This window comes from Salmo salar, unplaced genomic scaffold (assembly GCF_905237065.1).
Source record: "Salmo salar unplaced genomic scaffold, Ssal_v3.1, whole genome shotgun sequence".
In the NCBI taxonomy this organism is placed as follows: Eukaryota; Metazoa; Chordata; class Actinopteri; order Salmoniformes; family Salmonidae; genus Salmo; species Salmo salar.
Genome location: NW_025550891.1, coordinates 79,859 through 97,500, shown reverse-complemented (window position 1 = coordinate 97,500; position 17,642 = coordinate 79,859). Strand labels below are relative to the sequence as shown.

General features: G+C 42.4%; 1 protein-coding gene across 1 annotated transcript in view; it reads right to left on the bottom strand.

Moving 5' to 3' along the window:
* Positions 1 to 17,642, bottom strand: part of LOC106591637 (glycine receptor subunit beta) — a 60,414-nt gene that overhangs the window by 4,027 nt on the left and 38,745 nt on the right. Inside the window, 3 exon segments of the mRNA XM_045713987.1 lie at positions 1,637 to 1,717; positions 1,720 to 1,788; positions 2,051 to 2,188. Coding sequence (XP_045569943.1) covers positions 1,637 to 1,717; positions 1,720 to 1,788; positions 2,051 to 2,188 — 288 coding nt within the window.

Genomic DNA, 17,642 nt, shown 5'->3' with positions numbered 1-17,642 from the left:
GTGATATCATATTGTGATGATGACGTGATATCATATTGTGATGATGTCGTGATATCATATTGTGATGATGACGGGATATCATATTGTGATGATGACGTGATATCATATTGTGATGATGACGTGATATCATATTGTGATGATGACGTGATATCATATTGTGATGATGTCGTGACATCGTATTGTGATGATGTCGTGACATCGTATTGTGATGATGTCGTGATATCGTATTGTGATGATGTCGTGATCGTCTCTTGGTGTCCCCAGACTGACCTGCTGACAGCGCTCTGGATGAATGGACAGATGGACGGATGGACGGATGGACGGATGGACGGATGGATAGATGGATAGACTGAGCCTACAAACAGACAGAACAAACCTCTTCCACGGTAGGGTTAAAGGTTACAGATCATACCCAGAGGAACCCTGGCAGCGCTGGCATCAGGGCTGATACAGAAGGGTTAGGGTTAAAGGTTACAGATCATACCCAGAGGAACCCTGGCAGCGCTGGCATCAGGGCTGATACAGAAGGGTTAGGGTTAAAGGTTACAGATCATACCCAGAGGAACCCTGGCAGCGCTGGCATCAGGGCTGATCCAGAAGGGTTAGGGTTAAAGGTTACAGATCATACCCAGAGGAACCCTGGCAGCGCTGGCATCAGGGCTGATACAGAAGGGTTAGGGTTAAAGGTTACAGATCATACCCAGAGGAACCCTGGCAGCGCTGGCATCAGGGCTGATACAGAAGGGTTAGGGTTAAAGGTTACAGATCATACCCAGAGGAACCCTGGCAGCGCTGGCATCAGGGCTGATACAGAAGGGTTAGGGTTAAAGGTTACAGATCATACCCAGAGGAACCCTGGCAGCGCTGGCATCAGGGCTGATACAGAAGGGTTAGGGTTAAAGGTTACAGATCATACCCAGAGGAACCCTGGCAGCGCTGGCATCAGGGCTGATACAGAAGGGTTAGGGTTAAAGGTTACAGATCATACCCAGAGGAACCCTGGCAGCGCTGGCATCAGGGCTGATACAGAAGGGTTAGGGTTAAAGGTTACAGATCATACCCAGAGGAACCCTGGCAGCGCTGGCATCAGGGCTGATACAGAAGGGTTAGGGTTAAAGGTTACAGATCATACCCAGAGGAACCCTGGCAGCGCTGGCATCAGGGCTGATACAGAAGGGTTAGGGTTAAAGGTTACAGATCATACCCAGAGGAACCCTGGCAGCGCTGGCATCAGGGCTGATACAGAAGGGTTAGGGTTAAAGGTTACAGATCATACCCAGAGGAACCCTGGCAGCGCTGGCATCAGGGCTGATACAGAAGGGTTAGGGTTAAAGGTTACAGATCATACCCAGAGGAACCCTGGCAGCGCTGGCATCAGGGCTGATACAGAAGGGTTAGGGTTAAAGGTTACAGATCATACCCAGAGGAACCCTGGCAGCGCTGGCATCAGGGCTGATACAGAAGGGTTAGGGTTAAAGGTTACAGATCATACCCAGAGGAACCCTGGCAGCGCTGGCATCAGGGCTGATACAGAAGGGTTAGGGTTAAAGGTTACAGATCATACCCAGAGGAACCCTGGCAGCGCTGGCATCAGGGCTGATACAGGAGGGTTAGGGTTAAAGGTTACAGATCATACCCAGAGGAACCCTGGCAGCGCTGGCATCAGGGTTGATCCAGAAGGACAGCCAGGAGAGAACCACGATGAGAAGGGTGGGGCGTAGACTCCCATCATATAGAAGCCCACCTGTCTCCTTAATGTAAAGATCACCTCCACACAGGTGTAGTAACCTACACACACACACACCACACACACACACACACACACACACACACACACACACACACACACACACACACACACACACACACACACACACAGGGTTAGGGTTCTTCAAAAGAAGTCTACAGCTTTATAAGAAGATAGCAATGTTCAGTGCCCTATTCAAGTATTTGCAGTACTCGCAGTAGTGTGTGTGTGTGTGTGTGTGTGTGTGTGTGTGTGTGTGTGTGTGTGTGTGTGTGTGTGTGTGTGTGTGTGTGTGTGTGGTACCTGTTCCTTGGTAGAATTTGGTGCAGTTTCCGTACTCGATCTCTTGCTGTTTGATGTCAAACTGAGGCAGAGCGATTTCATCCATCTGCACTGGGTCTGCCATCCACATGAAGACCAGATCACTGGTGGTGTAGCCAACTATAACAGCATACAATAATAATATTATATATATATATACAATAACACCCGATATATCACTGGGTCTGCCATCCACATGAAGACCAGATCACTGGTGGTGTAGCCAACTATAACAGCATACAATAATAATATAAATATAATATATATACAATAACACCCGATATATCACTGGGTCTGCCATCCACATGAAGACCAGATCACTGGTGGTGTAGCCAACTATAACAGCATACAATAATAATATAAATATAATATATATATATACAATAACACCCGATATATCACTGGGTCTGCCATCCACATGAAGACCAGATCACTGGTGGTCTATAACAAGATACAATAATAATATAAATATAATATAACAACATACAATAATAATATATATATATATATATATATACAATAACACCCGATATATCACTGGGTCCCACATGAAGACCAGATCACTGGTTGTGTAGCCAACTATAACAGCATACAATAATATATATATATATATATATATATATACAATAACACCCGATATATCACTGGGTCCCACATGAAGACCAGATCACTGGTTGTGTAGCCAACTATAACAGCATACAATAATATATATATATATATATATACAATAACACCCGATATATCACTGGGTCCCACATGAAGACCAGATCACTGGTTGTGTAGCCAACTATAACAGCATACAATAATATATATATATATATATATACAATAACACCCGATATATCACTGGGTCTGCCATCCACATGAAGACCAGATCACTGGTGGTCTATAACAAGATACAATAATAATATAAATATAATATAACAACATACAATAATAATATAATAATATATATATATATACAATAACACCATATATATCACTGGGTCCCACATGAAGACCAGATCACTGGTTGTGTAGCCAACTATAACAGCATACAATAATATATATATATATATATATATACAATAACACCCGATATATCACTGGGTCCCACATGAAGACCAGATCACTGGTTGTGTAGCCAACTATAACAGCATACAATAATATATATATATATATATATACAATAACACCCGATATATCACTGGGTCCCACATGAAGACCAGATCACTGGTTGTGTAGCCAACTATAACAGCATACAATAATATATATATATATATATATATACAATAACACCCGATATATCACTGGGTCTGCCATCCACATGAAGACCAGATCACTGGTGGTCTATAACAAGATACAATAATAATATAAATATAATATAACAACATACAATAATAATATAATATATATATATACAATAACACCCGATATATCACTGGGTCTGCCATCCACATGAAGACCAGATCACTGGTTGTGTAGCCAACTATAACAGCATACAATAATATATATATATATATATATATATATAACAATAACACCCGATATATCACTGGGTCTGCCATCCACATGAAGACCAGATCACTGGTGGTCTATAACAAGATACAATAACACCCGATATATCACTGGTGGTGTAGCCAACTATAACAGCATACAATAATAATATAAATATAATATATATATATACAATAACACCCGATATATCACTGGGTCTGCCATCCACATGAAGACCAGATCACTGGTTGTGTAGCCAACTATAACAGCATACAATAATATATATATATATATATATATATACAATAACACCCGATATATCACTGGGTCTGCCATCCACATGAAGACCAGATCACTGGTGGTCTATAACAAGATACAATAACACCCGATATATCACTGGTGGTGTAGCCAACTATAACAGCATACAATAATAATATAATAATATATATATATATACAATAACACCATATATATCACTGGGTCCCACATGAAGACCAGATCACTGGTTGTGTAGCCAACTATAACAGCATACAATAATATATATATATATATATATATCAATAACACCCGATATATCACTGGGTCCCACATGAAGACCAGATCACTGGTGGTGTAGCCAACTATAACAGCATACAATAATAATATAATATATATATATACAATAACACCCGATATATCACTGGGTCTGCCATCCACATGAAGACCAGATCACTGGTTGTGTAGCCAACTATAACAGCATACAATAATAATATAAATATAATATATATATATACAATAACACCCGATATATCACTGGGTCTGCCATCCACATGAAGACCAGATCACTGGTGGTGTAGCCAACTATAACAGCATACAATAATATATATATATATATATATATACAATAACACCATATATATCACTGGGTCCCACATGAAGACCAGATCACTGGTTGTGTAGCCAACTATAATAGCATACAATAATAATATAAATATAATATATATATATATACAATAACACCCGATATATCACTGGGTCCCACATGAAGACCAGATCACTGGTTGTGTAGCCAACTATAACAGCATACAATAATATATATATATATATATATACAATAACACCCGATATATCACTGGGTCCCACATGAAGACCAGATCACTGGTTGTGTAGCCAACTATAACAGCATACAATAATATATATATATATATATATATACAATAACACCCGATATATCACTGGGTCCCACATGAAGACCAGATCACTGGTGGTGTAGCCAACTATAACAGCATACAATAATAATATAATATATATATATACAATAACACCCGATATATCACTGGGTCTGCCATCCACATGAAGACCAGATCACTGGTTGTGTAGCCAACTATAACAGCATACAATAATAATATAAATATAATATATATATATACAATAACACCCGATATATCACTGGGTCTGCCATCCACATGAAGACCAGATCACTGGTGGTGTAGCCAACTATAACAGCATACAATAATATATATATATATATATATACAATAACACCATATATATCACTGGGTCCCACATGAAGACCAGATCACTGGTTGTGTAGCCAACTATAATAGCATACAATAATAATATAAATATAATATATATATATACAATAACACCCGATATATCACTGGGTCCCACATGAAGACCAGATCACTGGTTGTGTAGCCAACTATAACAGCATACAATAATATATATATATATATATATATACAATAACACCCGATATATCACTGGGTCCCACATGAAGACCAGATCACTGGTTGTGTAGCCAACTATAACAGCATACAATAATATATATATATATATATATACAATAACACCCGATATATCACTGGGTCCCACATGAAGACCAGATCACTGGTTGTGTAGCCAACTATAACAGCATACAATAATATATATATATATATATATATACAATAACACCCGATATATCACTGGGTCTGCCATCCACATGAAGACCAGATCACTGGTGGTCTATAACAAGATACAATAATAATATAAATATAATATAACAACATACAATAATAATATAATATATATATATACAATAACACCCGATATATCACTGGGTCTGCCATCCACATGAAGACCAGATCACTGGTTGTGTAGCCAACTATAACAGCATACAATAATATATATATATATATATATATATATACAATAACACCCGATATATCACTGGGTCTGCCATCCACATGAAGACCAGATCACTGGTGGTCTATAACAAGATACAATAACACCCGATATATCACTGGTGGTGTAGCCAACTATAACAGCATACAATAATAATATAAATATAATATATATATATACAATAACACCCGATATATCACTGGGTCTGCCATCCACATGAAGACCAGATCACTGGTTGTGTAGCCAACTATAACAGCATACAATAATATATATATATATATATATATATACAATAACACCCGATATATCACTGGGTCTGCCATCCACATGAAGACCAGATCACTGGTGGTCTATAACAAGATACAATAACACCCGATATATCACTGGTGGTGTAGCCAACTATAACAGCATACAATAATAATATAATAATATATATATATATACAATAACACCATATATATCACTGGGTCCCACATGAAGACCAGATCACTGGTTGTGTAGCCAACTATAACAGCATACAATAATATATATATATATATATATATACACTAACACCCGATATATCACTGGGTCCCACATGAAGACCAGATCACTGGTGGTGTAGCCAACTATAACAGCATACAATAATAATATAATATATATATATACAATAACACCCGATATATCACTGGGTCTGCCATCCACATGAAGACCAGATCACTGGTTGTGTAGCCAACTATAACAGCATACAATAATAATATAAATATAATATATATATATACAATAACACCCGATATATCACTGGGTCTGCCATCCACATGAAGACCAGATCACTGGTGGTGTAGCCAACTATAACAGCATACAATAATATATATATATATATATATACAATAACACCATATATATCACTGGGTCCCACATGAAGACCAGATCACTGGTTGTGTAGCCAACTATAATAGCATACAATAATAATATAAATATAATATATATATATATACAATAACACCCGATATATCACTGGGTCCCACATGAAGACCAGATCACTGGTTGTGTAGCCAACTATAACAGCATACAATAATATATATATATATATATACAATAACACCCGATATATCACTGGGTCCCACATGAAGACCAGATCACTGGTTGTGTAGCCAACTATAACAGCATACAATAATATATATATATATATATATATACAATACACCCGATATATCACTGGGTCCCACATGAAGACCAGATCACTGGTGGTGTAGCCAACTATAACAGCATACAATAATAATATAATATATATATATACAATAACACCCGATATATCACTGGGTCTGCCATCCACATGAAGACCAGATCACTGGTTGTGTAGCCAACTATAACAGCATACAATAATAATATAAATATAATATATATATATACAATAACACCCGATATATCACTGGGTCTGCCATCCACATGAAGACCAGATCACTGGTGGTGTAGCCAACTATAACAGCATACAATAATATATATATATATATATATACAATAACACCATATATATCACTGGGTCCCACATGAAGACCAGATCACTGGTTGTGTAGCCAACTATAATAGCATACAATAATAATATAAATATAATATATATATATATACAATAACACCCGATATATCACTGGGTCCCACATGAAGACCAGATCACTGGTTGTGTAGCCAACTATAACAGCATACAATAATATATATATATATATATATACAATAACACCCGATATATCACTGGGTCCCACATGAAGACCAGATCACTGGTTGTGTAGCCAACTATAACAGCATACAATAATATATATATATATATATATATACAATAACACCCGATATATCACTGGGTCCCACATGAAGACCAGATCACTGGTGGTGTAGCCAACTATAACAGCATACAATAATAATATAATATATATATATACAATAACACCCGATATATCACTGGGTCTGCCATCCACATGAAGACCAGATCACTGGTTGTGTAGCCAACTATAACAGCATACAATAATAATATAAATATAATATATATATATACAATAACACCCGATATATCACTGGGTCTGCCATCCACATGAAGACCAGATCACTGGTGGTGTAGCCAACTATAACAGCATACAATAATATATATATATATATATATACAATAACACCATATATATCACTGGGTCCCACATGAAGACCAGATCACTGGTTGTGTAGCCAACTATAATAGCATACAATAATAATATAAATATAATATATATATATATACAATAACACCCGATATATCACTGGGTCCCACATGAAGACCAGATCACTGGTTGTGTAGCCAACTATAACAGCATACAATAATATATATATATATATATATACAATAACACCCGATATATCACTGGGTCCCACATGAAGACCAGATCACTGGTTGTGTAGCCAACTATAACAGCATACAATAATATATATATATATATATATACAATAACACCCGATATATCACTGGGTCCCACATGAAGACCAGATCACTGGTGGTGTAGCCAACTATAACAGCATACAATAATAATATAATATATATATATACAATAACACCCGATATATCACTGGGTCTGCCATCCACATGAAGACCAGATCACTGGTTGTGTAGCCAACTATAACAGCATACAATAATAATATAAATATAATATATATATATACAATAACACCCGATATATCACTGGGTCTGCCATCCACATGAAGACCAGATCACTGGTGGTGTAGCCAACTATAACAGCATACAATAATATATATATATATATATATACAATAACACCCGATATATCACTGGGTCTGCCATCCACATGAAGACCAGATCACTGGTGGTGTAGCCAACTATAACAGCATACAATAATATATATATATATATATATATACACAATAACAAGATACAGTTGAAGTGGGAAGTTTACATCCACTAAGGTTGGAGTCATTAAAACTCATTTTTCAACCACTCCACAAATTTCTTCTTAACAAACTATAGTTTTGGCAAGTCGGTTGGGACATCTACTTTGTGCACGACAAAAGTTATTTTTCTAACAATTGTTTACAGACAGATTACTTCACTTATAATTCACTGTATCACAATTCCAGTGGGTCAGAAGTTTACATACACTAAGTTGACTGGTGCCTTTAAACAGCTTGGAAAATTCCAGAAAATGATGTCATGGCTTTAGAAGCTTCTGATAGGCTAATTGACATAATTTGAGTCAATTGGAGGTGTACCTGTGGATGTATTTCAAGGCCTACGGTATAGCAAATCTCCCATTCCTCTCAACATTTTTTTTGAAAAAGCTGTTGTGCAGCAACTTACTGCCTTCCAGAAGACAAATAATGTATACGAAATGCTTCAGTCTAGACTGCACTCATGAAGGTGGTAAGTTACCTTTTAATGGCATCAGACCAAGGCTTTGCATTTGACCTTAGTGCTGCTTTTGACACCATTGATCAACAAATCCTAATTGGTCTACAAAAAACAAGTTCTTGTCTGGTTTGGGTCGTATCCGTTGGAAAGATTACAGTTTGTCTCTGTGGATGGTTTGTCATCTGACAAATCAATTGTAAGTTTCGGTGTTCCTCAAGGTTCTGTTTTAGGACCAATACTGTTATCACTATATATTCTGCCTCATTGGTGATGTCATTCAGAAACACAATGTCAACTTTCACTGCTATGTGGACGACACACAGCTGTACATTTTAATGAACATGGTGAAGCGCCAAAATTGCCTCCAATTTGGTCCTGCTGTACATGCCTACACGTATGTACAGCAGTTTGGCCCTGTCCGGGGGTTTCATCGGATGGGGCCACAGTGTCTTCTGATCCCTCCTGTCTCGGCCTCCAGTATTTATGCTGCAGTAGTTTATGTGTCGGGGGGCTAGGGTCAGTCTGTTACATCTGGAGAATTTCTCTTGTCTTATCCGGTGTCCTGTGTGAATTTAAATATGCTCTCTCTAATTCTCTCTTTCTCTCTTTCTTTCTTTCTCTCGGAGGACCTGAGCCCTAGGACCATGCCTCAGGACTACCTGGCATGATGACTCCTTGCTGTCCCCAGTCCACCTGGCCGTGCTGCTGCTCCAGTTTCAACTGTTCTGCCTGCGGCTATGGAACCCTGACCTGTTCACCGGACGTGCTTGTTGCACCCTCGACAACTACTATGATTATTATTATTTGACCACGCTGGTCATTTATGAACATTTTAACATCTTGACCATGTTCTGTTATAATATCCACCCGGCACAGCCAGAAGAGGACTGGCCACCCCTCATAGCCTGGTTCCTCTCTAGGTTTCTTCCTAGGTTTTTGGCCTTTCTAGGGAGTTTTTCCTAGCCACCGTGCTTCTTTCACATGCATTGCTTGCTGTTTGGGGTTTTAGGCTGGGTTTCTGTACAGCACTTTGAGATATCAGCTGATGTACGAAGGGCTATATAAATACATTTGATTTGATTTTGACGTACGCTACGGTCACAAGATGCAGGACTCCTTATTGTCCCTAGAATTTCTAAGCAAACAGCTGGAGGCAGGTCTTTCTACTATAGAGCTACATTTTTATGGAATGGTCTGCCTATCCATGTGAGAGACGCAGACTTGGTCTTGACCTTTAAGTCTTTACTGAAGAATCATCTCTTCAGTAGGTCCTATGATTAAGTATAGTCTGGCCCAGGAGTGTGAAGGTGAACGGAAAGGCTGGAGCAACGAACCGCCCTTGCTGTCTCTGCCTTGCCGGTTCCCCTCTTTCCACTGGGATTCTCTGCCTCTGACCCTATTACGGGGGCTGAGTCACTGGCTTACTAGTGCTCTTCCATGCCGCCCCTAGGAGAGGTGCGTCACATTGTGTCAGGCTTTGATGTGCTCGACTTGAGTGGGTTGAGTCACCGACGTGATCTTCCTGTCTTGCTCGGGCTCGTGCGGTGGAGGAGATCTTCGTGGGCTCAGCCTTGTCTCAGGGTAGTACGTTGGTGATCTGTTGGCAAAGTGGGTGGGGTTATATCCTGCCTGGTTGGCCCTGTCCAGGGGTATCGTCAGACGGGGCCACAGTGTCGTCGTCCCCCCGTCTCAACCTCCAGTATCTATGCTGCAATAGTCAGTGGGACACTGTCTTATCTGGTGTCCTGTGTGAATTAAAGTTTGCTCCCTCTAATTCTCTCTATACCCCTTCCCCACCCAGAGGACCTGAGCTCTAGGACCCCCTTCCCCACCCAGAGGACCTGAGCTCTAGGACCCCCTTCCCCACCCAGAGGACCTGAGCTCTAGGACCATGCCTCAGGACCACCTGGCCTGATGACTCCTGATTGTCTCCAGTCAACCTGGTTGTGCTGCTGCTTCAGTTTCAACTGTTCTGCCTGCGGCTCTGGAACCCTGACCTGTTATTGACTGTACGCTTGTTTATTCCATTTGTAACTCTATGTTGTTGTTTGTGTCGCACTGCTTTGCTTTATCTTGGCCAGGTCGCAGTTGTAAAGGAGAACTTGTTCTCCACTAGCTTACCTGGTTAAATAAAGGTGAAAAAATAAAATATTGTCTCGACCTCTGAATGCTCGGCTATGAAAAGCCAACTGCTCCGCCCTCAACCGCAGGGCTCTCCAGAGGGTGGTGCGATCTGCACAACACATCACCGGGGCAAACTACCTGCCCTCCAGGACACCTACAGCACCCGATGTCACAGGAAGGCCAAAAAGATCATCAAGGACAACAACCACCCGAGCCACGGTCTGTTCACCCCGCTATCATCCAGAAGGAGACTGCTGGAAAAGCATTCCAGGTGAAGCTGGTTGAGAGAATGCGAAGAGTGTACAAAGCTGTCATCAAGGCAAAGGGTGGCTACTTTGAAGAATCTCAAATATAAAAATTATTTAGATTTGTTTAGCACTTTTTTGGTTACTACATGATTCCATATGTGTTATTTCATAGTGTTGCTGTCTTCACTATTATTCTACAATGTATAAAATAGTAAAAATAAAGAAAAACCCTGGAATGAGTAGGTGTGTCCAAACTTACTGTAGATACACCGAGTGTACAAAACATCAGGAACACCTGCTCTTTCAACAACATAGACTGACCAGGTGAATCCAGGTGAAAGCTATGATCCCTTATTGATGTCACCTGTTAAATCCACTTCAATCAGTGTAGATGAAGGGGAGGAGACGGGTTAGAGAAGGATTTATAAGCCTTGAGACATGGATTGGATGGATAGCATTATTCAAACCTTGTCTCTGATTTTCAAGCAAATTTAAGTCAGGACTGAGACCGGACCACCCAGGAACACTCAACACCTCTTGGAAAGCCATTCTGGTGTGTCTTTGGCATAAACATGTATATTAGTATTGTGGTGGCAGCATTATATTATGGGTTTGCTTGTCATCAGGGACTGGGGAGTTGGTCAACAGAAAATATAAAAGGAGACGAGGTGAGAAGTTATAGGAAAACCCACCGTCGTCTTCTGAAAACCGATTACTGGGATAAAGTTACATTTTTCAGTGGGACAATTAAACAAAGTGTTTATGCCAATGTAGGGATGTGGTGCTGACGAAAGACCAGGCCAATTCCAAATGCCTTGCAGTTGGTAGACCATACCCAATACAGCTCTACTCGCCCGTCGGCATGACAACAGTAGACCATACCCAATACAACTCTACTCGCCCGTCGGCATGACAACAGTAGACCATACCCAATACAGCTCTACTCGCCCGTCGGCATGACAACAGTAGACCATACCCAATACAGCTCTACTCGCCCGTCGGCATGACAACAGTAGACCATACCCAATACAGCTCTACTCGCCCGTCGGCATGACAACAGTAGACCATACCCAATACAACTCTACTCGCCCGTCGGCATGACAACAGTAGACCATACCCAATACAGCTCTACTCGCCCGTCGGCATGACAACGGTAGACCATACCCAATACAGCTCTACTCGCCCGTCGGCATGACAACGGTAGACCATACCCAATACAGCTCTACTCGCCCGTCGGCATGACAACGGTAGACCATACCCAATACAGATCTACTCGCCCGTCGGCATGACAACAGTAGATCTACTCAGCCCGTCGGCATGACAACAGTAGACCATACCCAATACAGATCTACTCGCCCGTCGGCATGACAACAGTAGACCATACCCAATACAACTCTACTCGCCCGTCGGCATGACAACGGTAGACCATACCCAATACAGATCTACTCGCCCGTCGGCATGACAACAGTAGATCTACTCGCCCGTCGGCATGACAACAGTAGACCATACCCAATACAGATCTACTCGCCCGTCGGGCATGACAACAGTAGACCATACCCAATACAGATCTACTCGCCCATCGGCATGACAACGGTAGAGATGAAAAGACATGACACAACCCAGCCATAATGCTCCAGAGGGCCAGTAAACGGCAGAACATCCACTTCAAACATTTTATCCAGGACAGGATGGCACCGTAACAGCAGGGGCCCACCAAATGGCTCGCTGTGCTCTACAAGGACACCGAAAAACCCTGCTGTGTGGGAGAAATCATTACATAAGGCTGTGAGGCAAGAAGTGCACTGGTGCATGCTGTGATCATTGTGTGCTGTAGACATTTGAAAATGATATTGTGCATTCTCCCTGTTGTGAATAACTTCTCTGTATTTCAAGGAGAACATGTCATGTTTTGTATCGTTATGTAGGGAACATTATGCCCTGAACAATGACCCACCTTTCCCGGTTGCACAAAGGATGTATCCATCGATAACGGAACAATATTCAATTCCCTAAGGAAAGAGACTCTCCTCCTGGGGCAGCGTGACCTCGTGCTAAGAGAGACCATGGAATGTTTCAGCCAATCAGGCAGGGAGACTCAGAAACTAGCCCCACTCTCATTGTCCATTCCAACTGAACTATAAAAGACAGGCACAAATAATTGCCACGGCCGACCGAAATCCTTCTGCTGCTCAGACGTTAGCATAGTTGGTAACTGGAAATCCTTCTGCTGCTCAGACGTTAGCATAGCTGGTAACTGGAAATCCTTCTGCTGCTCAGACGTTAGCATAGTTGGTAACTGGAAATCCTTCTGCTGCTCAGACGTTAGCATAGTTGGTAACTGGAAATCCTTCTGCTGCTCAGACGTTAGCATAGTTGGTAACTGGAAATCCTTCTGCTGCTCAGACGTTAGCATAGTTGGTAACTGGAAATCCTTCTGCTGCTCAGACGTTAGCATAGTTGGTAACTGGAAATCCTTCTGCTGCTCAGACGTTAGCATAGTTGGTAACTGGAAATCCTTCTGCTGCTCAGACGTTAGCATAGTTGGTAACTGGAAATCCTTCTGCTGCTCAGATGTTAGCATAGTTGGTAACTGGAAATCCTTCTGCTGCTCAGACGTTAGCATAGTTGGTAACTGGAAATCATTCTGCTGCTCAGACGTTAGCATAGTTGGTAACTGGAAATCCTTCTGCTGCTCAGACGTCAGCATAGTTGGTAACGAAATCCTTCTGCTGCTCAGACATCAGCATAGCTGGTAACTGGAAATCCTTCTGCTGCTCAGACGTTAGCATAGTTGGTAACTGGAAATCCTTCTGCTGCTCAGACGTTAGCATAGTTGGTAACTGGAAATCCTTCTGCTGCTCAGACGTTAGCATAGTTGGTAACTGGAAATCCTTCTGCTGCTCAGACGTTAGCATAGTTGGTAACTGGAAATCCTTCTGCTGCTCAGACGTTAGCATAGTTGGTAACTGGAAATCCTTCTGCTGCTCAGACGTTAGCATAGTTGGTAACTGGAAATCCTTCTGCTGCTCAGACGTCAGCATAGTTGGTAACTGGAAATCCTTCTGCTGCTCAGACGTTAGCATAGTTGGTAACTGGAAATCCTTCTGCTGCTCAGACGTTAGCATAGTTGGTAACTGGAAATCCTTCTGCTGCTCAGACGTTAGCATAGTTGGTAACTGGAAATCATTCTGCTGCTCAGGACGTTAGCATAGTTGGTAACTGGAAATCCTTCTGCTGCTCAGACGTTAGCATAGTTGGTAACTGGAAATCCTTCTGCTGCTCAGACGTTAGCATAGTTGGTAACTGGAAATCCTTCTGCTGCTCAGACGTTAGCATAGTTGGTAACTGGAAATCCTTCTGCTGCTCAGACGTTAGCATAGTTGGTAACTGGAAATCCTTCTGCTGCTCAGACGTTAGCATAGTTGGTAACTGGAAATCCTTCTGCTGCTCAGACGTTAGCATAGTTGGTAACTGGAAAGCGCTTCTTGCTTATTGATCATCCCTGATCTCAATGAGTGGAGGCCAAACACCAATATTGGAATTTTAACAATTGTCCTCTGCTTTCACTTTGATCTCAGTTGGACGAATACACCACCCCGGAACTGAATACACCACCCCGGGAACTGAATACACCACCCCGGAACTGAATACACCAACCCGGAACTGAATACACCACCCCGGGAACTGAATACACCACCCGGGAACTGAATACACCACCCCGGAACTGAATACACCAACCCGGAACTGAATACACCACCCGGGAACTGAATACACCACCCCGGAACTGAATACACCAACCCGGAACTGAATACACCACCCCGGGAACTGAATACACCACCCGGAACTGAATACACCACCCGGAACTGAATACACCACCCCGGATCTGAATACACCACCCCGGACTGAATACACCACCCCGAACTGAATACACCACCCCGGGAACTGAATACACCACCCCGGAACTGAATACACCACCCCGGGAACTGAATACACCACCCCAGAACTGAATACACCACCCCAGAACTGAATACACCACCCCGGGAACTGAATACACCACCCCGGAACTGAATACACCACCCCGGGAACTGAATACACCACCCCGGGACTGAATACACCACCCCGGGAACTGAATACACCACCCCGGAACTGAATACACCACCCCGGAACTGAATACACCACCCCGGGAACTGAATACACCACCCCGGGACTGAATACACCACCCCGGAACTGAATACACCACCCCGGAACTGAATACACCACCCCGGGACTGAATACACCACCCCGGGAACTGAATACACCACCCGGGAACTGAATACACCACCCCGGAACTGAATACACCACCCCGGAACTGAATACACCACCCGGGAACTGAATACACCACCCCGGGAACTGAATACACCACCCCAGAACTGAATACACCACCCCAGAACTGAATACACCACCCCGGGAACTGAATACACCACCCCGAACTGAATACACCACCCCGGAACTGAATACACCACCCGGGACTGAATACACCACCCGGGAACTGAATACACCACCCCGGAACTGAATACACCACCCCGGGACTGAATACACCACCCCGAACTGAATACACCACCCCGAACTGAATACACCACCCCGGACTGAATACACCACCCGGGAACTGAATACACCACTCCGGGACTGAATACGCCACCCCGAACTGAATACACCACCCCGGACTGAATACACCACCCCGAACTGAATACACCACCCGGGACTGAATACACCACCCCGGAACTGAATACACCACCCGGGAACTGAATACACCACCCGGGAACTGAATACACCACCCCAGAACTGAATACACCACCCCGGAACTGAATACACCACCCCGGAACTGAATACACCACCCCGGAACTGAATACACCACCCCGGAACTGAATACACCACCCCGGAACTGAATACACCACCCCGGGACTGAATACACCACCCCGGAACTGAATACACCACCCGGGAACTGAATACACCACCCGGGAACTGAACACACCACCCGGGAACTGAATACACCACCCCGGGAACTGAATACACCACCCCAGAACTGAATACACCACCCGGGAACTGAATACACCACCCCGGAACTGAATACACCACCCCGGGACTGAATACACCACCCCGGAACTGAATACACCACCCCGGGAACTGAATACACCACCCCGGAACTGAATACACCACCCCGGGAACTGAATACACCACCCCGGAACTGAATACACCACCAATGATAGGTGGTGCCCAATTTACTGTAGAATATAGATAGATCCATATTTTGTATCCCATAATGAATTACCCAATGAATGAGACATAATCATAACATTAGGCCACACCTGTCACAGGTGTCGTAAGGAGTGGACCAAAATGCAGCGGGTAAAAGTGCTCATCTTCTTATTTATTAAAGAAAACACTTAATCACGAAATAAACAGACAACGATAACAGTCCAGTAAGGAGCACAGACTATACTGGAAACAACCAGCCACAAAACACACCCAACTAAATATGGCCTCCAATTAGAGACAATGATAACAGTCCAGTAAGGTGCACAGACTATACTGGAAACAACCAGCCACAAAACACACCCAACTAAATATGGCCTCCAATTAGAGACAACGATAACAGTCCAGTAAGGTGCACAGACTATACTGGAAACAACCAGCCACAAAACACACCCAACTAAATATGGCCTCCAATTAGAGACAACGATAACAGTCCAGTAAGGTGCACAGACTATACTGGAAACAACCAGCCACAAAACACACCCAACTAAATATGGCCTCCAATTAGAGACAACGATAACAGTCCAGTAAGGTGCACAGACTATACTGGAAACAACCAGCCACAAAACACACCCAACTAAATATGGCCTCCAATTAGAGACAACGATAACAGTCCAGTAAGGTGCACAGACTATACTGGAAACAACCAGCCACAAAACACACCCAACTAAATATGGCCTCCAATTAGAGACAATGATAACAGTCCAGTAAGGTGCACAGACTATACTGGAAACAACCAGCCACAAAACACACCCAACTAAATATGGCCTCCAATTAGAGACAACGATAACAGTCCAGTAAGGTGCACAGACTATACTGGAAACAACCAGCCACAAAACACACCCAACTAAATATGGCCTCCAATTAGAGACAACGACAACAGTCCAGTAAGGTGCACAGACTATACTGGAAACAACCAGCCACA